The sequence below is a fragment of the Saimiri boliviensis genome, chromosome 2, assembly GCF_048565385.1.
Source record: "Saimiri boliviensis isolate mSaiBol1 chromosome 2, mSaiBol1.pri, whole genome shotgun sequence".
NCBI classification, from domain to species: domain Eukaryota; kingdom Metazoa; phylum Chordata; class Mammalia; order Primates; family Cebidae; genus Saimiri; species Saimiri boliviensis.
This window is the reverse complement of record NC_133450.1, coordinates 82,915,205-82,940,776: the sequence shown is the minus strand read 5'-3', so window position 1 is coordinate 82,940,776 and position 25,572 is coordinate 82,915,205. Positions and strand designations below refer to the sequence as shown.

The 25,572-nt window shown below is 38.0% G+C and overlaps 1 protein-coding gene and 1 pseudogene across 4 annotated transcripts in view; both read right to left on the bottom strand.

Moving 5' to 3' along the window:
• Window positions 1–25,572, bottom strand: part of UBR1 (ubiquitin protein ligase E3 component n-recognin 1) — a 173,400-nt gene that overhangs the window by 100,470 nt on the left and 47,358 nt on the right. For all 4 annotated transcript variants that reach the window (XM_074393773.1, XM_003928951.3, XM_074393772.1 and 1 more), the window contains 9 exons: window positions 19,707–19,817; window positions 15,131–15,261; window positions 13,211–13,349; window positions 6,096–6,158; window positions 5,747–5,870; window positions 5,125–5,232; window positions 4,436–4,524; window positions 2,446–2,544; window positions 1,226–1,383 (listed from right to left, as the gene is read on the bottom strand). In XM_074393773.1, the coding sequence (XP_074249874.1) occupies window positions 1,226–1,383; window positions 2,446–2,544; window positions 4,436–4,524; window positions 5,125–5,232; window positions 5,747–5,870; window positions 6,096–6,158; window positions 13,211–13,349; window positions 15,131–15,261; window positions 19,707–19,817 (1,022 nt within the window). The remainder of the gene's footprint in view (window positions 1–1,225; window positions 1,384–2,445; window positions 2,545–4,435; window positions 4,525–5,124; window positions 5,233–5,746; window positions 5,871–6,095; window positions 6,159–13,210; window positions 13,350–15,130; window positions 15,262–19,706; window positions 19,818–25,572) is intronic.
• Window positions 6,097–12,142, bottom strand: LOC120363906 (Y-box-binding protein 1 pseudogene; annotated as a pseudogene).

Sequence of the window (25,572 nt, the reverse complement as noted above, 5' to 3'; positions counted from 1 at the left end):
TAAAAATACTTCACAGTAATGAGAGCCATGGTAAAGAGAATTTTTTTTTCTATAAAGTAGACCAAGGATATTCACTGACTTAAGAATAACTTTAAGTACTGCCATTAGCATCTCATTTTTGCACAATTTGGATAAGGAAAAAATTTCAATCACAGTGGCTACATATTGATTAGCTACTGTATTTACCTACCATCTCTACTTATACTGAAGATGAACTAAAACAATTTACTAAACTTTATTTTATTTTTTTAGAGATAGAATCTCACTCTGCTGCCCAGGCTGGAATGCAGTGGCATGATCATAGTTCACTGTAACCTCAAACTCCTGGAGTCAAGTGATCTTCTCACCTCTGCATCCTGAGAAGCTAGGAATAAAGGCTTGCACTGCCATACCTGGCTAGTTTTTATTTTTATTTTTGTAGAAACAAGGTCTTGCTATGCTGTCCAGGCTGGTCTGATACAGATGCAATTTTTTAAAATGGAGTATTTTCAGTCTGTGGTTGGTTGACCCACAGATAGGGAGAATCAACTGTATAGGAAAAAGGGAGTTTAAAAACCATAGCTAGGCGTGGTAGCTCATGCCTGTAATCCCAACACTTTCGGAGGCAAAAGCAGAAGGATTGCTTGAGCCCAGGAGGTTGAAATTAGCCTGGGCAACAAAAAGTGAGACTCCATCTCTACAGAACAATAAAAAATTAGCCAGGTGTGGTGGGATATGCCTGTGGTGCCAGCTACATGGGAGGTTGAGGCAGGAGATCACTCCAGCTTGGGCAACACCGCAGGATGCTGTTTCAAAAAAAAAAAAAAAAAAGAAAGAAAGAAAGAAAGAAAAAAGAAAATAAATAAAAGAAAAAGAAATTTACATCAATAGATTATCTGAAACTATGCACAAAGAGACTATACAGGCAGGACAAAACCAAAGCATGTGCGTGGAAGTGAGTGAAAAGTAAGGTAATTACAATGGAAATGTATTTGGTGACCCCAGGAGACCCCAAGTTCCTGTAAGAGGTCTCCCCACAATACTTTATTAACCAGGTTTTACAGCTCAATAAAAAGCCTTTTACTGAAGACATTTATTAACACAAGGCAGTAACAGTTCTTTGTACTTGCCATTATTATAAAGAGAATTCTAGATAAGCAAAATGATCAGAGGATTACTTATAAGATAGAGCAAATAAGCACACTGAGTTTAACAGGTGCCTTCACTTTTAAATTGAACAACTTACTTTAGGTCACATATTACTGCATATACTCTTCCCAATTTGTCCTGGCTATAACCCTGGAAGTTGAATTTATTGTTCCTGTCCAAGTACTCAGGTAAAACTTCTAGTAGAGTTTCAGTAATGACAGAGATAACATTCTGCTCTTCAATAAGATGTCGAGCCTGCAGAATATTTCAATAATATTGTCTTTAGCATTAACTCATTGTGGTATGGACTTGATTTATTCATTCATTTGGTTAGTAAGTCATTTTTAATAACTGTTTATTACTGAATGTTAAACACAGTCCTTAGTCTCACTGCATAGCAACTACTAAGAAGTTATTTTCTAAAAGGAAAAATCCCCTACTCCATAACTAGACAACATATATCTGGATACCACAAATCCATTATACACGTTATCTAGATAAATATTTATCATCAGTAATCACACAATTAAGCCGGGCTTGTGGTGGCTCAAGTCTGTAATCCCAGCACTATGGAAGGCAGAGGCAGGCAGATCACCTGAGGTCAGGAGTTTGAGACTAGCCTGGCCAACATGGTGAAACGCTGTCTCTACTAAAAATATAAAAATTAGCCGGGCATGGTGATGCATGCCTGTAATCCCAGTTACTTGGGTGACTGAGGCATGAGAATCACTTGAACCCAGGAGGTGGAGGCTGCAGTGAGCCAAGATCATCCCACTGCACCTCCAGCCGGGGCGACACAAGCAAGACTACGTCAAGAAAGAAAGAAAGAAAAGAAAGAAAAGGAAGGGAGGGAGAGAGGGAGAGAGGGAGGGAGGGAGGGAGGGAAAGAAAGAAAAAGAAGAAAAGAAAAGAAGTAGTATACAAAGGAAGCAGAATCTTTCACTCTCCTCCCAGGCCTATGTACCACCATCTCTCCCAAATGCTTGACAGGCACACCCTCCGGCTTCTTAGTTTTATCTTCTTCTATCTGCCTACAAACAATTCTTAAAATATTTTTGGTATTGAAAAGGCAACATTCCTAAGTTACTAAGGTACTCTAGAAAGTAAGAAACCAGCTGTAGGTGTTATCTGCATTGACTAGGACATGTGAACCAAGGCAGTGCCTAGTTAACTAGTCCTTGGGTACCAATGAAGAATTCACATAGCCCAACTTAGTGATTCTAACACTGTTCTAATTTGATTCAACATAAAGTGAAATTCTTACAAAGCAAAACAAGTTTTACTTGGGAAGACTGAAAAGGAATAATCAATACATACCAGAGTAGGAACAGTAAACATTTGAACTGAAAGTGCAGTTATAGAGATACTTCTGTCATGATCATCACTGATATATTCTTTCTGCAGTTGTTTATAATACTGAAATATATAGAGAATAAATTACAAATCACTACTGAAGACTTCTAAAAATCCCAATTTTAATAACTGCTACAAGTTTGTTTCTATCTATAAAATGTCAATATAATTCCTATTTATTAAGGCAAGATATTATGATCAGCAAAAATATTTTAGAAGGAGAAAAACAACGAATCAAGTAAAAATTCACCTACTCAATTTAGCAGATAGGAGTGGAAACTATTAAAACATATACACGTGGGGGAGGGGCGGTTAAAAACAACAACAACAACAAACAAAAAAACAACAGAGGACTTTAATGGTATACTTTATCCTTTCTCCAAACAGAATCTGAGGCAATCTTTAGCAGCTTCTACTCTAACGGCATAGGGCAGGAGATATATTCAAAGTATTTAACAGCTGATATAACCCAGAAAAACCAACCAATCAGATTGAATCCAGCCTTAAACAGAATGGATTCTGGCTGTAAATAACTTCTTTCCCATACTGGTGCATAACAGCTGCAAAACAACCCTGATATACTGGGAGAACAAAAATAGTAATATACTCAGTTACATAAAAGCATCTACATGTGTAAGGCACAAAGTTAGATACTTAACCTACGTAATTAATTTTACCCTCTGGAATTCCTACCAAGTTTAAGGGGTAACCATGGTGTACAAAAAAAAAAAAAACATCTAAGTAGGGAGATTAGCTTTTGTATAAGAAAACAACATTTCATTTCAGATCACACATATGGTCCAATATTCTATATCTAAAGAGTTTTAGAAGAGAAAATCTTGAGTTGCCATCACTGCTGAAAGACAAGACATACAAAAAATATCTTAGTCTAAATATAAAATCTAGGGAATGCAGGTATCTTATCCCACAGTGTCATTTGCCTACAACAACCATTATTTCTTTCTCTGCTCCCAATTCCATCTTTGGTCCTGTATGTATCTTAAGGCTTACAGAATTGCCTGCAACTCAAAATCAAAAGAAATCAACAAGTATTCATTGCACACCTTTATATAAGGCAAAGTAAAAGATTCAGAGGAGTCCCTGATTTGTATAACCTTGCAATCTAATTTGGCAGGTAGACAAAAAAACACAATAAGGTAAGATATATATGATAGATTAATAAAACATTAAAAAGCTGTAAAGGTTATTTAGCCTTGCATTTTAGCTTCCAACAATTAAATAGAACTCTTGGCCACCTAATTCCTGCCCCCTGCTTTAGCATGCACATCTGTTCTTCTTTTCTGCTATCCTTTTCAATTATTCAATTCTATTCTTATTGTAATTTTACTAACAGGCAAATAAATGATTAGAAAGATTGAATGCACATGTGAATGTGATAACCTCCCTTTGCTCTGGGTCAATAGGTTATTTTCCACCTATCTCTTCTCCAAGAATCCTGTTTCCATACTACCAAATGACATTTGTGAAAATGTCATTTATGTAATGTATGAGAACGAACTTTTTTTTTTTTTTTTTTTTTGGAGATGGAGCCTCCCTCTGTCACTCATGCTAGAGTGCAGTGGTATGATCTTGGATCACTGCAAACTCTGCCTTCGAGGTTCAAGCGATTTTCTGCCTCAGCCTCTTCAGTAGCTGGGACTACAGGTGCCTGCCACCATGCCTGGCTAGCTTTTATAATTTTAGTAGAGACAAGAGTTTCACCAGTTGTCCAGGCTGGTCTTGAACTCCTGACCTCAAATGATCCACCCACTTCAGACTCCCAAAGTGCTAAGAATTACAGGAGTGAGCCAACTTGCAGAGCCAAGAACTAACTTTTGACAAAGAAATTTATAATGACATTTAATTCTTGATTTATAATTATCCCTGTTTCTATTTATTCATTTATAAAAACTGCCTATTTCTATTTATTGATAACTAATTTATAAATAATTACCTTCACAAATTCCATAGCAAAGAGTTTTTTGTATTCCATCTCCATAAAAAAACTGCTGAAGATCAATTCATGAAGGATCTTACGGGCACCTATAGATTATTTTGGGGAAAGTGGGAGAATAAGAGGAAATCACCAAGGCAAAAACCAAAAACATTCCAGCTGTTAGAGTGCCAGAATATTAGAATTATTTCATATGCCCCTCTCCCACCACTTCACCTTACACTTCAATTTATCCTCTCCCAACCTTTTCTTTCTTTTTCTATTTAACTCAAAAGTACTCTAATTCTGTACTTTTCCTTCTCCATGCTTTTAGCTTTTCTCTTGACTTTTGTGTTTTGTTCTTCATTTAGATTTTTACAATGAAAACTAACAGCTTTTTTTTTTTTTTGGCCACTCAATAATGGCACTACATGAATATATAGATATACGTATAGACATATACATATACACTCTTTTTGACTGGCTCTCACTAAATGAAAAGACTCTGTACTTAAAAGACAACATCCCTGGGTTTTAACATCAAAGAATACATACTGACTGGTTAAACTTTATATTCACATGTAATATCTTATCAATCAAGATCACAGATTTAATAACTAATTTAATAAATAAAAGATATTACAGCTCTACTTTAAGGTCATAATCTTCCTTTGCTTCCCAACAAACAGCATAAGCAACTGTCCACTTACCTTTATAAAGCTTTGCATCCCAAAGCATTAACCTGCTTATGAGACAGGGATTCTCTGAGCCAGGTTCTTCTCTAAGGCATGCTTGGCAAAAGATCTGCCTAAAGTCACCTACAAACCAAAGAGGTCACACAATTAAACAACTTGTATTCTTTTTTTTTTTTTTTTTTTTTTTTTTTAATAGAGATTGGTCTCGCTCTGTTGCCCAGGCTGGTCTTGAACTGCTGGGCTCAAGTGATCCTCCTGCCTCAGCCTCTCACAGTGCTGGGATTATAGTCATAAGCCACTATGCTTAGCCATAATTTTTATTCTTATAATATTTCTCCTAAAAGTACATTTCCTATAATAACATATAAAAAGACTACCAGTAATCCTCTCACATTTGATGTAAAGAATAATTCTGTCAATATCAAAGACTCAACAACCAATAAAAAGATAGTACTTGATACTGTGTACTTGAAATAATACCTTATGATATTATGCATCTGAAATGCAATCCTGAAAATTAATGAAGTGTATAAACCAAAAAAACCCTTATTTCACACTCAAATGGCATTTTAAATTTTGTGGTTACAAAAAAACAGAAAATGTTATCAGAAACAAGAAAAACAGGAGGTATGCTTACTTGAATAGCTCATAATTTTGTTCATCCAGGAACCAAGACGCAAAGCAAATTTCTGATGAGCCATAATCTCTGAGTGTAATACTTCTACATGAAGTGGATGTTGAGAGACATTTTCTGAATGACTCTACAAATGAAGGGAACAAACCAAAAAACCAGCATTTACAACTTGCTTTCAGCTGAGGTATCTAGACTTCAAAAGAAGAAATCACATAACCCTGTCAGTTCCAAATCTCTGCATCTAGGTGCCCCAAACCCCACTTCAACAATATCACTCAAATCATTCTACTTGGGTTCTTACAGTGTACATTTGTCTTTAACGTCTCTTTTCCCCCCTAATTCAGGAAGTTACCTTTATATCTTCCTTTGCTTCCTGGCAAGCAGCATAACCACCTGCTTTAACAGCCCGACGACCCTAATTACAGACAAAAGTGAGAATTAGGTAGTGAAATGATAACCACAATCAATAACCAATATGTAGCCCAAAGACTTAATGAGCTCTCAATTACTAATCACTTATTGACTAAAAGTTTTAAGATACTGGAACAATAACTGAAAGACAGATACAAATGTTCCAAACCTTTATGAAGTATGAGAACTTTCAATGCCTCTAGGAGAGACGTTCTGCAATTTAAGATACTGAGTTTCTTGCCTGCAAGAATGCCTATTCTTTAGTTACTGCAGTGTCCTCTCTACTTATATGAAACAATGACTCAGGTTTTCGAAACTTCCGCTATGTTTTTAAAATATTCTTTATGATAGAATTCACAGCTCCTTAACATGTATCCTAATATATACTTGTGGCCCATTAATAGGCTGGAAGTATAGCTGTACTATTGATTCCACCAGTCCTGGAGGCAGTCATGCAAGGTCTATGTAGAATTTCCCTGTAGCTCATTCTTTTACCCATCTATAAAAATTTATCATTTTCTATGTGTGCCATTTGAATAAAGCTAGGAAGCACTGTCTTCCTCATTTAACCTTCACAATCACCCTATAAAGAAGGTATACCCCATTTTACAGACGACAACAAGAAAAACAAGACAGAATTAATATATCTCCAAATCAGAAAGTTAGCAAGTGACAGATTCAGAGATACATGACAAGCAGTTCATCTCCAGAGTCTGCACTTGTAGCCATCCTATAATAGTCCCTCTTAAGCTCCTTAGGACATAAGCATAAGAACGATCCAAATATATTTGGACTACTCATTACAAGGTTGCCAATACTGAAAAAGAAAAATGCACAAAAACCCAGGCCATAAGAAATTTTTAAAAGAACAGGTAAGACAAGAATAGTTCTATGAACTCTAGCTCAATGATGACCTTATGTGATACTGGCAATTAATCTAAAGCAGTGCATCTCAATAAATGGGGGGAGGAAAACGACCTCATATCCATATTTTTTGGCTGCTATCAAAAAATGACAAGAGAGTTGGCTGCTGATCATAGTGGACAGGAGGCAGGACTAGATTGTAGCTCCGACTCGGATGGAGCAGTGCATGGAGGCTCACATCATGAATTTTAACTCCAGAAAGACTGCAAGAAGAAACCAGGAATCCAGAGAGGACCCACAGACCTTCTGAAGGAAGCAAACTGCTCTTGCAGGACCTGGGAGACACCCCAAATACTCTCACTACTGGCTATCTAACCAGAGGAAGTCATTATACGAAAGATACTTGCACATGCATGTTAATAGCAGCACAGTTCATAATTGCAAAATCATGGAACAAACTCAAATGCCCATCAATCAATGGCTGGATAAAGAAACTGTGGTGTATACACATACACACATGCATGCACGCACACGATGGACTACTACACAGCCATAAAAAGGAATGAACTGACGGCATTTGCAGCAACTTGGATGAGACTGGAGACTATTATTCTAAGTGAAGTAACTCAGGAATAGAAAACCAATCATCATATATTCTCACTGATATGTGGGAGCTAAACTATGAGGATGCAAACACATTAAGAATGATAGAATGAACTTTGGGGACTTGGGGGGAAGGGTTGGAGAGGAATGAGGGATAAAAGACCACAAACAGGGTGCAGTATATACTGCTCGGGTGATAAGTGCACTAAAATCTCACAAATCACCACTAAAGAACTTATTCGTGTAACCAAATACCACCTGTACCCCAATAAGCTATGGGAAAAAAAAATGAGTTGGCTATTAAAAAAACACTAATAACAAGTATTAACAAGGATGTGGAGAAACCCTTATGCACTGCTGGAGAATATATAAAATGATGCAGCTGCTATGGAAAACGGTATGGTTGTTCCTCAAGAAATTAGAAATAGAATTCTTATATGATCCAGCAATTCCACTTATGGGCATGTACCCAAAAGAACTGAAAGCAAGGACTTGAACGAACATTTGTGGATCCATGTTCATAAGAGCATTATTCACAACAGCAAAAGGTGGAAGCAACCCAAGTGTCCACTGACGAGATGCACAGGTAAACAAAATATGATGTATATGCATACATACTGTATACAGTACAAAACTGTACTGTGTGTGTATATATATATATAGGCCACATACATATCATATATTCTATGTATGTATATACCACAAATATGTATGTGTGTACATATATACAGTAAAAGTTATATACAAATGTAATATTTATATATAAATATATATTACACACATAGTATAACATTATTCAGCCTTAAAAAAGAAATCCCACCACTTGACAAAATGTGTGTATTTTATATATATATAATATGATATAATATTATACACATAGTATAATATTATTTATTCAACCTTAAAAAAGAAAGAAATCCCACCACTTGATGAAATATGGATAAACTTTGAGGACATTATACTAAGTGAAATAAACCAGTCACAAACAGACAAATACTGCATGATACCACTTATATGACTTATCTAAAATATTCAAGCTCTTAGAAAGCAAAATTGGTGGTTGCCAGGGGCTAGACGGAGAGTAAAAGGGGGAATTGTCCAATGAATATAAAGTTTTAGTTCTGCAAGATGGAAAAGTTCTAGAGATCTGCTGTACAACAATACACATAGTTAACATTAGTATACTGTATCCCTAGAAAAAGATTAAAATGGTAAAATTTATGTTATGTAGATTTTGCCACCACTAAAAATTTTATTGAATGAATGAATGGAGATGGAGTCTCACTCTGTAGTCCAGGCTGGAAGACAGTGGTGTGATCAAAGCTCACGACAGCCTTGAACTCCCAGGCTCAGCCTCCTAAGTAGCTGGAACTACAGAAATCCAACAAAAATAACCTTTCTTAGTGACCAAAAAATGGGGGTGAGAGTAGATCAACTGGAGGGAGGCAGTGTTTTCAAAGTACGCGGCCATTTCTTTCCTCTTCTCTTCTCCATACTCCTAATTCTGATTTCCTAGGTTCGGGCTGGCATGTCTACTCTGAAAAAAAAAATTACTTCCAAGTGATTTCTAATAGGTTACCTTTATCTTCATACTATAGCTGAAAACACAGAACTACAAGAGCATATCTTTAAGGGTTTGTAAAACAGACTAACTGCAAGAGTTTCTTCTAGCCAAGGAGTACATTTTTCACCTTAATTAGTGTACAACTTTATCTCATGTCCTATTTTACCTTCTGAGTAATCATTTATTAAAAAACTTTTCTTGGAATCACCATCACCTTATGAAGTCTTGGGACCCGCAAAACAAGACAACCTATCAGTAGGTAGATTAGCTGTAGCTACAGGCCTTCTCCACTTTGACTACAGAGGAGAGCAGTAATGGGAATAAGACTAGGAAGAGACAGGGCAAAGACAGGAAGACACAGATCTTTCCATTCCATATGAAAACCAACAAAGCACAGCCCCATGCTTTCCCAAGCCAATTCCTCTCCTGGGACACTGGTTTATCCTACTGGTACGTGTCTTCTGAGAGTCCTAAGATCATGGTAGCTTATAGTAATCTTCCCAGAATAAATCTTGGTATCTACCAAGATTTTCTCTTATAATCTGCAATATTAACCATGTACATAAGATGGCAAAAATATGACCTGGGGGCTAGGCACAGTGGCTCACACCTGTAATCCCAGAACTTTGGGAGGCCAAGATGGGCAAATCATCTGAGCCCAGGAGCTCAAGGTAAGTGTGGGCAACATAGTGAGACCCTGTCTCTTAAAATAAATTATTTTAATAACATCATTACATATTTAAAATTTCTCTTGAATGCCTGTTTCTTTCATAAGAACAGTATAATCATTTGAAGGCAGATTCAATCTGATTCATCTTTGTATTTCCTCAAAGTGCTTTAATAAATGTTTAGTGAAATGATTTATAGTACCACATTTTAAGATAATCTCTGATAAACTATTATTTACCTAGGGGGAGGAGGTAGAGAAAAGGAAATAGAGCTTGATCAGTATGAGCTTATTATCATAAAACAGTTGAAGAAAACAAACATAAGAAATTATAGTTTTTGTTTTTTTTTTTATTAAGACCTTTATTAACAGGTGCTTGCAGTTTGTTGACTTTTTTGAAAAAATCAAGTTGTAAACTTTTATTACAAATTAAAAATGAAGTTCTTAAAAATCTCAACTTGACCAGATATGAAACAATTTAAAAACCTTTAAAGGCGTATTGAGAAAAACCAGGCTTTTTTAAAAAACATGTTTGTTATTACCAAAAAGAGACATCTTTAGGTAAAAATAATAAAAACCCCATGCTGCATAGATAATGCAGATAGTTCTATTTATCTGGTCAACGGGCAAAAGCAAGCACTTAAGGTCTTCCGCTCCAATCTTTTGTTCATTTCTTATTGCTGGAATTTCTTATTTCTTCTTGTTGGATGACTAAACCGGATGATGGTAGAGATGGTAAGCCGGCATTTACTCAGCCCCGCCCTGCTCAGCCTCGGGAGCGGACGAATTCTCAGCTGGTGGATCGGCTGCTTTTGTCTCTTTGCCATCTTGTGGTTTAGGGTTTTCTGGGCGTCTGCGTCGGTAATTGAAGTTGCGGCGGTACCGACGCTGAGGTGGCTGCTGACCTTGGGTCTCATCTCCTTGATTTTCTTTGTCCTCTTCATTGCCGTCCTCTCTAGGCTGTCTTTGGCGAGGAGGGCCCCTGCGGAATCGTGGTCTATATCCCCGATACATATTCTGCCTCACTGGTCTACCTTGTTCTCCTGCACCCTGGTTGTCAGCACCCTCCCTCACTTCTCCCTGCACAGGAGGGTTGGAATATTGTGGTCGACGCCCATAGGGTCTCCGCATGTAGTCAGGTGGGAACCTTCGCCTGCGGCAGGGCCGGCGTTGTTGGGCCTGGCCTTCGGGAGCGCTCTCTGATCCCTCGTTCTTTTCCCCACTCTCACTATTCTGGTAATTTTGCTGGTAATTGCGTGGAGGACCCCTACGACGTGGATAGCGTCTATAATGGTTACGGTCTGCTGCATATTTACTGCCTTGAACTGGAACGCCACCAGGACCTGTAACATTTGCTGCCTCCGCACCCTTTTCTCCTTCAACAACATCAAACTCCACAGTCTCTCCATCTCCTACACTGCGAAGGTACTTCCTGGGGTTATTCTTCTTTATGGCAGTCTGGTGTACAAATACATCTTCCTTGGTGTCATTCCTGTTGATGAAACCATATCCGTTCCTTACATTGAACCATTTTACTGTTCCCAAAACCTTCGTTGCGATGACCTTATTGTCCCCGCCGGCAGGCGCCGCCGGTGTGAGGCCGCCCGGGCCACCGCTCCCTGCGCCGCTGCCCGTAGTGCCGGGCTTGGTGTCCGCGGCGCTGAGGGCGGGGGGGGCGGGGGGGGCAGCGGGCGGCTGCTGGGTCTCGGCCTCGCTGCTCATGGTTGCGGTGATGGTGACTGGGGCCGGCTGCGGCAGCTACGGCTCCTCCCGGGATGTGATGGTAACTAGGCCGGCGGCGGCGGTGGGGCTGCTCAGGGCTCTCTGGGGTCCGCTCTCCGCTCCCGCTACCGATCGAACTCAAGAAATTATAGTTTTTAAAAACTATCTGATGGGTTACTGTCTGAAAGCAAAAAAAGACCTCTTCTGGGTTGTTCTAAAAGAAATTAGTCTGAAAGCACATAGATACAGATTTTGGGTTAACACAGGAAAAAAAAAATTTCTAAGAATGAGAGTTGTCCAACAAGCCAAGCAATCAGAGAAACAAACTCTCTAAGTGCTCAAAGACACAACTTAGAGGACTAGGGATATTGTGCTCTCAATATGAGGATGGCCAACTGCAGTGTTTTCTCACTATTTCCTATCTTGCATCTTTTTTTTGGAGCTAGAATCTTGCTCTGTCGCCCAGGCTAGAGTGAAATGGTGCAATCTTGACTCGCTGCAACCTCCACCTCCCAGATTCAAGCAATTCTCCTGCCTCAGCCTCCTGAGTAGCTGGGATTACAGGCACGTGCCACCATGCCCAGCTACTTTTTTGTATTTTTAGTAGAGATGGGGTTTCACCATGTTGACCAGGATGGTTTCGATCTCTTGACCTTGTGATCCACCTGCCTCAGCATCCCAAAGTGCTGGGATTACAGGCTTGAGCCACCATGCCCGGCCTCTGAAGAGTGCCATTCTAACCAGAATTCTTATCTACTCATAATGGGTTACTGGTGTGCCAAGATACTGATCCTCTTAATTCTCCAGGTACTAAACACAGGTTTATGAAACCGAGATAATAATATTATCAATCTCAAAGGGTTGACTTATGGCTACGGGGATTAAATGAGATATTACATATAAAGTATACCATGTCTGACATATGCAAATACTTCGCAAATGTTAGCTATTACTAGCTATTCATATCCTTTTGTTTTTTTCATTTTATTTGCTCTTTCATTAATGATTTGCAATCACATAAGCTATACATAAGAAACACAGAGAAAGTTAATCACCTATTCTAATTCTCTATTAAACCATGTGTTTTTTAAAAAGTGTATTAAAAGTCAAAAAATTAAATTACTAATGTCATGCTATTTCTTACACTAGATTATATAGCACCCAAGGGCAAGGATGAAGTTACTATTCCTTTTATATACTTATATTACCTAAAGAACCCATTTTGCTCTGGATGGATGTTAAATAAACTAAGCCATAGAATACTATTCTAAAAATAATTTAAATAAATCATGTTAAGACTTCCGAAATGATCAACTTTTCATAATTCATGCACCTATTCATTCATTCAATAAATACTTATACGACCAGACTAAAGTGAGCTGACATTCTTACCTATGCTTTCCCAAATAAATTCAGTTTCTATATATCTAAAATAAAAGATAAAAATTATAAATAATTATCTAAAACTATGATACACACCCACAAAATTGAAGTTCTAACCAATTTACCTAGGATGTAAGGAATAAGTGGAGAGGATGGTTGTACCTAGCACAATACTGAGCAAGGACTCAGTCAACACCTGGCTGCTGGGAAACTGACAGAAAACAGAAACATAATTCAAAAGGAGACTACAAACCTCTCTGTCTATGGCAGTGGTATGCAACTGGGCCTCTGCGAGCTCACAGTCAAGAGCTCTTTGTAGGCTATATATGACGTGGTCGTACGAATGGTGTTCATCATTGAAAAGGACACAATAGTATCTTTCATTTTTCTTCCTGTTAGAAAAAATATATTGATATATAGATACAACAACAAATAAACAAAGGAAAAGTAAATAACACCATAAAACTAATAAAGAATTTGATTTTTTTTTTTTCTTTTTTTTTTGAGACAGGGTCTCACTCTGTCACCCAGGCTGGAGTGCAGTGACACAACCTCAACTCAATGGAATCGCTGCCTCCTAGGCTGAAGCAATCCACCTCAGCTTCCTAAGTAGCTGAGATGAAGGAGTGTGTAACCATGCCCAGCTAATTTTTGTATTTTTTGTATAAATGGGTTTTGCCATGTTGTCCAGGCTGGCTGTGAACTCCTGAGCTCAAGCAATCTGCATGCTCCCAAAGTGCCAAGATTATAGGCATGAGCCACCACACCCAGCCCAGAATTTAAGTGGTACACTGCCATGACTTTTTAAAACTCTGATAAAAGTATTTCCTTTTCCATGTTTTTCCCCCAATTTTTCATATTACTTTCAAAAGCCTCAGTTTAGTGACTGCATGTTTTTGGGGTTTTTTGGTATTTTTTGATACGGAGTCTTGCTCTGTTGCCCAGGCTGGAGTGCAATGGCACGATCTCAGCTCACTACAACCTCCGTCTCCCGAGTTTAAGTGATTCTCCTGCCTCAGCCTCCTGAGTAGCTGGCATTACAAGGTGCACACCACCATGCTCAGCTAATTTTTGTAGTTTTAGTAGAGAGTGTTTCACCATGTTGGCCAGGCTGGTCTTGAACTCCTGACCTCAGGTGATCTGCCTGCCTCGGCCTAATTGTACATTTTTAATACTACCCTTAACTTTTGCATAATGACACTGAAGCAATCCTCCTTTTTTAACAAGCAGATGGCTCATATTATGTTTACCAACATAAAGTGTCTTAAAAGATTTAACTGACATTAACCTTTTGGAAATTAAAATATTTGTGGATACAATTTGTCATGACACTTATTTCCACAAGTGGTTTTTGGCCTAATAAGAGGCAAAATAGTACATTTAATGTCTGTGTTAATTAGAATTCTTGTTTCTCCCTTTAAAAACAAAACAAATGAAAATAGCCAATAAACTCAAAGAATGACTATTTAGATTTGTGCTGCAATTTTGTGAAAATCCTAGTATCACAGAGGTAGAAAAATTTCCACATGGCTCAAAGTGTATCTTCATATCAGGTCCAAAAGTCCTTTTTACATTTGTAAGGTAAGAGCAAATATTACTGTTACCAAATTACTTATGGCTACTAGAAATTGCTTAGTTTTAGCTTAAAAAAGTTACATCCCTACAATTGCAATAATCCTAAACCAAAGCACAGGATAGAGGGCCTTTTGATCATTCCCATCAAACTTTACTTGATCAGGAAAAGAGCCAAAAACCTGGGCTAAAAGGAGACACACTGTTGCAAAGTCCCTATCTTTGTTCACACAAACCTCAAATTGGACATTGGTCCAGGCCAGGATCAAACTGGGCAATTTACTTACCTACTGGGATGAGAAGCTGCTATGTCCTTATAAATTATGTAGAACAAGACTCTCAACATGTTGATTTCTTTTTTTTCCTAAAAATTCAAAGCTCCTGCCTGATAGACTGTTCTTTTGGCTTAACTTCTGGATGGTGCCTAGCAACATATCTCATACAAACCAATATTCTGAAATACTCCCAAGAGATAAGTCACTATGAATTTTTCATAATGACAATGAATTAGGCAGTAAATAACAAAAACAATTATCGAACACATACTGTGCAATATAAATAACCATCAGTAAAACTTGCTCCCTTTGACAATTTTCCCCACCTTATCTGGAGTTCAGGAGGCAGTTCTTTTTCTTCTTCCCATATAGTCATTTCTACAATGTATTTTATCACTGAAGGAAATATTTTCCTGGCTTGTGCAATTACCTCTTCATTCAATGGACAGCGTGAATTCTATTAAAAAGCACAGAAAAACATACTAGTCAAGATTATATATAAATAAATGAATAAAGAACGTTAATGTTAGGTGATGTGGAGGAAGGCCGCAAACCCCACTGCCATGTGTGTGCCTATGCAATAATCTTACATGTTCTTCACATGTACCCCAAAACCTAAAATGCAATAAAAATTTTTTAAAAAGAAAGAAAAATAAAAAAGAACATAACATTAAGTTAAAATAATCACTTTGCTGAATTCATTACATTTTCCAGGAACGAATTCAAGTTGAGCTCAAGAGGGTTGCTATGTATTTAGATTAGTTTAGCTTAACCCCTGTGGACAAGCTGGTGTTACTGAAGACAGAAAAGAAGCAGAACCATGGAGTCTCCCCATTAGTGATATACTCTCTTATGAACGTTCCTCCTTGCCTTTCTGAGTAGCTAATTATGATGATATCACATAATAATTGTTTATCCCTTATAGCTTACAAAGACTTTTCTCATAACTTGTTTCCACAGATCCTCATGGCTACTCTCCAAGGCAGAACAGGTATTAATGACATTGAAAAAAAATGGAACCCAGCCAGTCGCAGAGGGACAAATACTGTACGATTCTACTCATATGAAGCATCTAAAGTAGTCATATTCATAGAAGCAGAAGATAGACAGGTGGTTGCCAAGCCCTGGGGGTAAGCAGAAGTTTGCTGACTGGGTATAGAGTTTCAGGGTCACAAGATGGAAAAATCTCTTAAGATCTGTTACACAACAATGTGAATATACTTAACACTACTGAACTCAATATCTACACTACTAAATTATATTCTTAAAAATGGTTATGATGATAAATTTAATGTCATATGCTTAACCACAAGGAAAAGATAAGGAATCCACCTAAGATTACAGAGCTTATAAATAGCAGAAACATGACGAAAATCTGGGTCTTCTGACTCCCACACATACACAAAAAAAGTTCTTTTCATTACAGAACATCAATAAAAAGCTTGTTGAGCCGGGCGCAGTGGCTCAAGCCTGTAATCCCAGCACTTTGGGAGGCCGAGGCGGGTGGATCACGAGGTCGAGAGATCGAGACCATCCTGGTCAACATGGTGAAACCCCGTTTCTACTAAAAATACAAAAAATTAGCTGGGCATGGTGGCACGTGCCTGTTATCCCAGCTACTCAGGAGGCTGAGGCAGGAGAATTGCCTGAACCCAGGAGGCGGAGGTTGCGGTGAGCCGAGATCGCACCATTGCACTCCAACCTGGGTAACAAGAGCGAAAACTCCGTCTCAAAAATAAAATAAAATAAAATAAAAAGCTTGTTGAAGCCAATCAGTTATAAAATGCATTTGAATGCGCCATATCATAAGGCATTACGGAATACAAATACAAATCACAATGAGATACCACTTTACAACTACCTAGCTGGCTATAATTTTAAAAATGCAGGTAACAGCAAGTATTGGCCAAGATGTAAAAAATAATGAAAAAAGATCAGCAAGATTGCAGGATATGAGATACAAGATAATGTAACAAAAATTACTTTAATTTCCTTCCCACCTCAGCCTCCTGAGTAGCTAGGACTACAGGTATGTGCTACCACATCTGGCTAATTTTTTAATTTTTTGTAGAGATGGGGTCTCCTGGCCTCAAGTGATCCACCCACTGCAGCCCCCCAAAGTGCTGGGTTTACAGGCGTGAGCCACTGCACCCAGCCAGTAGAGTTTTTCATACGATAAAAAATAAAGTACATAGTTTTCACATCTAAAAATCAATCAATGCAATACACCATATAAATAGAATAAAAAACAACTCTTTATGGATTCCTTAGGATTTTCATATACAAAATCACTATGTTGCCCAGGTTGGTCTCTAACTTCCAGCTTCAAATAAGCCTCCTGCCTGCGTCTCCCAAAGTGCTGGAATTATAGGTGTGAGTCACCAGATGTGTATATTTTATGGTTGTAATTGATAAAATAGACTAGCGCCTACAAAAGCACGTCCTCTGCAAACAGCTAGTTTTACTTCCCCCTTTCCAGAGTGGATGCCTTTTACTACTTTTTGTATCTAAATTCCTTGGTAGAATCTCCAATACAATATGCAACAGACACAGCAAAAGCAGATATCCTTGTCTTGGTTCTAACTTCAGGGGAAAAGCATCCACTGTTTCAGCATTAACTATGATATCAACTGTGAGTTTTTCATACATGTTCTTTATTAGGTTGATGAAGTTCCCTTCCATTCTTAGTTTGTTGAAATATATTTTATGAAAGGGTACTGTATTTTGTAAAAGGTTTTTGCTACATCGACTGAGATGATAATGTGGTTTTATTCTATTTATATGGTGTATTATACTGATTAGTTTTCAAATGGTCAAACTATGTACTTCATTTTATATCCTATGAAAAGCTTTTACACCAGCTGGGCCCAGTGGCTCATGCCTGTAATCCCAGCACTTTGAGAGGCCAAGGCAGATGAATCACTAGAATCCAGGAGTTCAAGTTCAGTCTGGCCAACATGGTGAAACCCCATCTCTACTAAAAATATAAAATTAGCCAGGAGTGGTGGTGCACACCTGTAATCCCAACTACTCGGAGAGCCAAGACATGAGAATCGCTTGAACCCAGGAGGTAGAGGTTACAATGAGCCGAGATCATGCCACTGCACTCCAGCCTGGGCAACTCTGTCTCGAAAGAAATCAAGAATGAAAAAAAGCTTATTATGTCATATCACTTCATTATTAATGATGATGCTAATATTAATGACTGATTTCAGGTTATGACAGTATGATTAACTCCATTGTAAAGTTTTGGCTTTTTTCCCCTTATGACTAGCAAATAATAATTTAGAAATATATAAATATTGTTCCTCACCAACCTAAGCCTTAAGGATTTTAGCATCCTTGTCTGAATCAAATATTTCTTTATGGTTGACAAAATGTTGACTTTTCTAGCTCTACAGCTAGCATATTTCTCTAGAAAGAAAAGCTTTCCTTAATGAATTAGAGATACTTGGTTACTATGAAATACAATTCTTATTGAAAAGGCAGGATAAATGCTTACTTCATTACCTTAACCAATTTTTATAGCAAGAAATCGACAGTACAGCTACTTGACACTGTGACAAACAGGTTTTATTTCATTTAGCTCTCATTTAGGTTTCATTAGGAACTCATGGATTTTTGTATATTCAGTGTGATTCAATTTATTGGTTATTTATTGTTTTTTTCTTTTGATGCTTCAATTATCCAAGTAAGGTCAATGAGAACCTTTTCAAGTTGGGTCCTATATTCTTTTGCATGAACTTGCCTCATACATTCCCTGACCCAGACCTGGAACCAGGTATTCTGACAAGTGTCACTGCTTTAAGAGCAGAATGGTACGTAAAAGATCAACATCTTTGCCCTAGAGGTGTTGCTGCTTTAGGGATATCCACAGCAGTTTAAAAAGCACAAACTATTTATTCCTTGAAGCTGTGAAATAATTCATCTGTAAAACTATTCCAACATGGCATTCTGGGGCAAGTACTTTCTTTTGACAACTTTCCTAACTTCTTCAGTGAAACTGACCAAGTTTTCTTTCTGCTTTTGAATAAAAATGCCGCACTCTATACTATCTGATAAGATAATCCATTTTCAAGTGTAATTACACAAAGTCATTAAAAGAGTATTTTACAATTCTTGTGATTCCTTCTGTATCTGTGATTCTATGGTTATTCCCCTATTCTCATTTCTAATTGTCTGTATATGGGCTTGCTCAAACTTTTTCCTTGATTGGGTTGTATCTATTTAATTGACATTTTCTTTAAGAAAAGCAATTACTGAATTTTTGTATCAGCTCAACTCTTTTCTAATTCACTATATGCTGCTCTTTTCTATTAATAATTACTTCCTTTTGTTCGTTTAGGCTTATATGTTGTGTATTATTTTAATTTTTATTTTTGAGATAGACTCTCGTTCTGTTGCCCAGGAGGGAGTGCAGTGGCATGATCTTGGCTCACTGCAACCTCCACTTCCTAGATTCAATTGATTCTGATGCCTCAGCCCCACGAGCAGCTGGGATTACAGGTGTATGCCACCACATCTGGCTGTTCTGTATTTTTAGTAGAGACAGGGTTTCACCACGTTGGCCAGGCTGGTCTCGAATTCCTGACCTCAGGTGATCCACTTGCTTCAGCCTCCTAAAGTGCTGGGATTACAGGCATGAGCCACAGCACCCAGTCAGTGTACTCTAGTTGATTGCATAACAAATATTCTGAATTCATCTTTTCATTGTAAATTCATTCTCTCTTTATAGAGATATTATCAATCCTTAACTTCCCTGGAGTGGAGAAAAAAACTCCTTATATCTAAATATGAGAATAAAAATATCAGGATTCTAACCGGAATCCATATTCATATACTCTTATCTAACCTCAGCAAACTTTAAATACGTAACTATGTTTAACAAAATAACATTCTTACCTCTTTAATAGTACCTGCTCTTCCAGGTTCATGATTTACACAAAAAGGGCCAGTTTTCCAGGCTTCTATGTCTCCACAGTCACAGAACCCTCCTCCAGTAGAAGTATGCATCTGATAAAGGAAAAGTGAGTTAGTCTTGATTTCAAATATATAACCAAGCATGAAGAATGATAAAGATGACTCAAATAATAAATGCTCACCAATACTCCAACCTTAATGGAGTTCACTATAATATTAACTGGATATAACAAAAACCATTTTTGATCAAGTTACCGAAAAAACAAACAAATTTTGACTAATGGAGAAGAATAGATTGCAAAGTGTGCAAAAATAATTTATACAACACAAAGATGTTTTGAGTGGTAATATTTTTAAAATTAAACTTAAAAAAACATGATACTAGCCAGGCGCGGTGGCTCAAGCCTGTAATCCCAGCACTCTGGGAGGCCGAGACGGGTGGATCACGAGGTCGAGAGATCGAGAACATCCTGGTCAACATGGTGAAACCCCGTCTCTACTAAAAATGCAAAAAATTAGCTGGGCATGGTGGCGTGTGCCTGTAATCCCAGCTACTCAGGAGGCTGAGGCAGGAGAATTGCCTGAACCCAGGAGGCGGAGGTTGCAGTGAGCCGAGATTGCGCCATTGCACTCCAGCCTGGGTAACAAGAGCGAAACTCAGTCTCAAAAAAAAAAAAAAAAAAAAAAAATTTAAAAAAAAAATTTAAAAAAACATGATACTTACATAGTACTTAAATGTATAAAGTATTTTCATTTACACTGATGTCCCATAGCAACTAAAATTTATTTATAAACTATTCTTTCAGTGTTGCTGAAAAAAAAATTATCTAAAATATACTCTCAGGTAGAGGATGATGGCAACAATCTGATTTTGAATCTTCCCCAAAACTTCCTCCAAAACATAAAAAGAATAAAGAAAGCACTAAAACCACACATGATCCACACTTTCAGCATTTAATAGGAGACAAAAAATAAATACTACAACATTTATATGACATGCTCCAAGAGTTCCCATTGCTTACCCCTTCAAGCCTGTGGGTGCAGACAGCAAGAGAGGGGAGCTTACAGGACTCCATGAAAAAGCATAGAGGTACAGAGGGCTTAGATGAAACACTGAAATACAGAAAAAATCACCCCCAAAAAGAGAAAGCCCAATGCTAAGGGTTGAAATCTGAACACAAGTTGGGACTTGATACACAAGGAAAGTGAGCAGGACCAGAGGTGGAAACCTCAGAGAAGCATTACTTTTGGAAGAAAATCAAATATATTTTTAAAAAGTAGAAACCCCTAAAGATGTGGCAATGAAGGAAAAAAGAATACAAGGGAAAATTCTATAGAAATGAGAGAGAAACGCCGGGCGCGGTGGCTCAAACCTGTAATCCCAGCACTTTGGGAGGCGGAGGCGGGTGGATCACAAGGTTGAGAGATCGAGACCAACCTGGTCAACATGGTGAAACCCCGTCTCTACTAAAAATACAAAAAATTAGCTGGGCATGGTGGCGCGTGCCTGTAATCCCAGCTACTCAGGAGGCTGAGGCAGGAGAATTGCCTGAACCCAGGAGGCGGAGGTTGCGGTGGGCCGAGATCGCGCCATTGCACTCCAGCCTGGGTAACAAGAGCGAAACTCCGTCTCAAAAAAAAAAAAAAAAAAAAAAAAAGAAATGAGAGAGAAACAAAACATGTCAAACCCTCCCTTCACATCACCACTACCAATATCATCAACAACAACAAAAAAAGAAATTACACAGAAAATGGAAGAAATGGCAGACGAGAGCATTTGTGACCCTTGATCATGAAATGAGAAAGAACAGGAAAAAGCAGCCCATATTCATACAAACATGTAAAAATAAAAAGGGGGAGGGACAAAATTGCAAATAAGAGCCAAAACCCAATCACAAAGCTAAAGAAAACTGTAACACAATGTTCCAAACTCAATTACATAGAGTCAAACAAGCAATTGGTGATATGACTTGAATCAGATTAAAACACCTTTTATTAGAAACAGAAAAACTGGCCAGGCACAGTGGCTCATGACTGTAATCCCAAAGCTTTGGGAAGGTGAAGTAGAAGGATCACTGAAGGTCAAGAGTTTGATATCAGCCTGAGCAATACAGCAAGAACCCATTTCTATAAAAAATTTAAATATTAGCCAGGTGTGGTGCCATGTGCCTGTAGTAAGTAACACAAAAACTAACAACAGAAATTGACAAAAAAGGAGGAGTGAGACTTAATTGAACTCAGGAAAAAAAAATACAAGAAAATGAGAAAATCATGCCAGCAATTAATTTTACATTATAAAGTGTCCAAAATCTAGACTCAAATGAAAAGTTAGTGAATAACACTGAAGCAAAGCAGCAATACAAGAGAATAAAAATGAGATGAAGTAAAAAGTAAGATCAGAGAAAAAGTCATTGAAATGGGGGACAGTCATAAGAAAGCCACCATAACTGGAGTCAGTAAAGAGGAAAATTAAAACAATGGAACACAGCTAATATTTGAAACTACAGATCAGGCACAGTGGCTCATGCCTATAATCCTAAAACCTTGAGATGCCAAGCCAGGAGGACTGTTTGAGCCCAGAAGTTTGAGGCCAGTCTCAAACTCAAAACAGTATGACCCTGTCTCAGTTAAAAAAAAAAAAATTAAATTTAAATTTAAAAATAAATTAAAAATAAGACTATAAACTAAGAAAACTTTCTGGAAATAAAAGAACACCTGTACATTAAAAGGGCCCATGAGTTCTTGAGCGACTGATCAACTCCAAAATATATTCTAGTAAAACTATTTGACTTTAAAGATAAAAGCATTCAGGCAAAAGATGAGGGCATTCAGGCAAAAGATGAGGGCATTCAGGCAAAAGATGAGATATAATGACGAGAAAATCAGACTGGCATTAGACTTCTCAATAACAATATATAAAACAAGACAATAGCAGAGCAGTATTTTTAAGTGAAGAAAATATAAACTAAGGATATTATTTCCAGCCATGCTATAAAGGTCTGATTTTGAACATGTCAGGATTCAGGGAACACTGCATACAAGTTCCCTTCTTGAGGTGTCTACTTGAGCAAGAATCAGCAAACTTTCTTTATAAAGGACCAGAAAATAAGATTTTAGGTTTTGCAGGCCAGATAGCCTCTGTCAAATTACTCAGTTCTACTCTTGCATTGCAGAAGCAGACACAGACAATACAAACATGAATAAGCATCGCTTTGCTGCAATAAAACTTTATTTACTGGCACTGAAATGTTAATCTCACATGATTTTAATGTATCATGAAACTTTTTTTAAACCGACAACCTAAAAATATAAAAATCATTCTCAGCTGTTTGAGGCCATACAAAAAAAGTGAGCCAGATTTGACTCACAGGTATCATTCCCTTCCATCACCATCCCCCAGCCACTAGCAGCCACTGATTTTTTTTTTATTGCCTCTACAGCTTTGTCTTTTCCAAAATGTCATACAGTTGGAATCATACAGTATATAGCTTTATCAGAACTGTTGCTTTCATTTATCAATATGTACTTAAGGTTCCATCAAGTGTTTTCATGACTTGATAGCTCCATTCTTTATAGCACTAAACAATATTCTATTGTACGTATAGTATGTATGTATGTATGTATGTATGTACCACAGCTTCTCCATTCACCTATTGAAGGACATCTTGGTTGCTTCCAAGTTTTTTTAATTAATTAATTAATTAATTAATTAATTTATTTATTTATTTTGAGATGGAGTTTTGCTCTTGTTACCCAGGCTGGAGTGCAATGGCACGATCTCGGCTCACCGCAACCTCCGCCTCCTGGGTTCAGGCAATTCTCCCACCTCAGCCTCCTGAGTAGCTGGGATTACAGGCACGCGCCACCATGCCCAGCTAATTTTTTGTATTTTTAGTAGAAACGGGGTTTCACCATGTTGACCAGGATGGTCTCGATCTCTCGACCTCGTGATCCACCCACCTCGGCCTCCCAAAGTGCTGGGATTACAGGCTTGAGCCACCGCGCCCGGCTCTTCCAAGTTTTTTAAGAAAGCTGCTATAAAACATCCATTGGCCGGGCACAGTGGCTCATGCCTGTAATCCCAGCACTTTGGGAGGCTAAGGTGGGTAGATACTTGAGGTCAGGAGTTCCAGACCAGCCTGGTTAACATGGTGAAATCCTATCTCTACTAAAAATACAAAAATTAGCTGGGCGTGTGGTACACATCTGTAATCCCAGCTACTTGGGAGGCTGAGGCAGAAGAATTGCATGAACCTAGGAGGCACCAGTTGCAGTGAGCCGAGACTGCAACACTGCACTCAACCTGGGCCACAGAGCTAGACTCTGTCTCGAAAAAAATATATATATATATTTGTGCAGTTTTTTGGTATGAACATAAGTTTTCAATGCATTTGTGTAAATACCAAGGAGTGCTATTGTTGGTTCATATGATAAAAGTATGTTTACTTCTATAAAAAACTGTTGAATTATCTTCCAAAGTAGCTATACCATACTGCATTTCCACCAGTTATAAGGGTTCCTGTTGTTTCACATCCTCACCAGCATTTGGTACTGTCAGTGCTTTGGATTTTCACTATTCTAACAAGTGTATAGTAATGTCTCATTGTTTTAATTTGCAATTCCCTAATGACAAATGATGCTGAGATTTTTTTAGTATGTTTACTGACCATTTGTATATATTCTTGATGAAATGTCTATTCAGATACTTTATCTATTATTTAAATGGGTGGTTTTCTTATTCTTAGTTTTTAGCAGTTTTTTGTAGATGTGTGGCATTGCCTCCAAGGCCTCTGTTCTGTTCCATTGGTCTGTATCTCTGTTTTGGAACCAGTACCATGCTGTTTTGATTACTGTAGCCTTGTAGTATAGTTTGAAGTCAGGTAGTGTGACACCTACAGCTTTGTTCTTTTTGCTTAGAACTGTCTCAGCTACTCGGGCTCTCTTTTGGTTCCATATGAAGTTTAAGTGGTTTTTTCCAGTTCTGTGAAGAGGGTCATTGGTAGCTTGATGAGGATAGCATTGAATCTATAAATTACTTTGGGCAGTATGACCATTTTTGCGATATTGATTCTTCCTAACCATGAGCATGGAATATTTTTCCATCTGTTTGTGTCCTCTCTTATTTCCTTGAGCAGTGGCTTGCAGTTCTCTTTGAAGAGGTCCTTTACATCCTTTGTTAGTGGTATTCCTAGGTATTTTATTCTACACATCTACAACAATCTGATCTTTGACAAACCTCATTAAAAACAAGCAATGGGGGCCGGGTGCGGTGGCTCAAGCCTGTAATCCCAGCACTTTGGGAGGCCGAGGCGGGTGGATCACGAGGTCGAGAGATCGAGACCATCCTGGTCAACATGGTGAAACCCCGTCTCTACTAAAAATACAAAAAAAAAAAAATTAGCTGGGCATGGTGGCACGTGCCTGTAATCCCAGCTACTCAGGAGGCTGAGGCAGGAGAATTGCCTGAACCCAGGAGGCGGAGGTTGCGGTGAGCCGAGATCGCGCCATTGCACTCCAGCCTGGGTAACAAGAGCGAAACTCCGTCTCAAAAACAAAACAAAACAAAACAAAACAAAAAAACAAGCAATGGGGAAAGGATTCCCTGTTTAATAAATGGTGTTTGGAAAACTGGCTAGCCATGTGCAGAAAGCAAAAACTGGACCCCTTCCTGACACCTTACACTAAAATTAACTCCAGGTGTAGTAAAGACTTAAACATAAGACCTAACACCATAAAAACCCTAGAAGAAAACCTAGGCAAAACCATTCAGGACATAAGCATAGGCAAGGACTTCATGACTAAAACACCAAAAGCATCAGCAACAAAAGCCAAAATAGACAAATGGGAT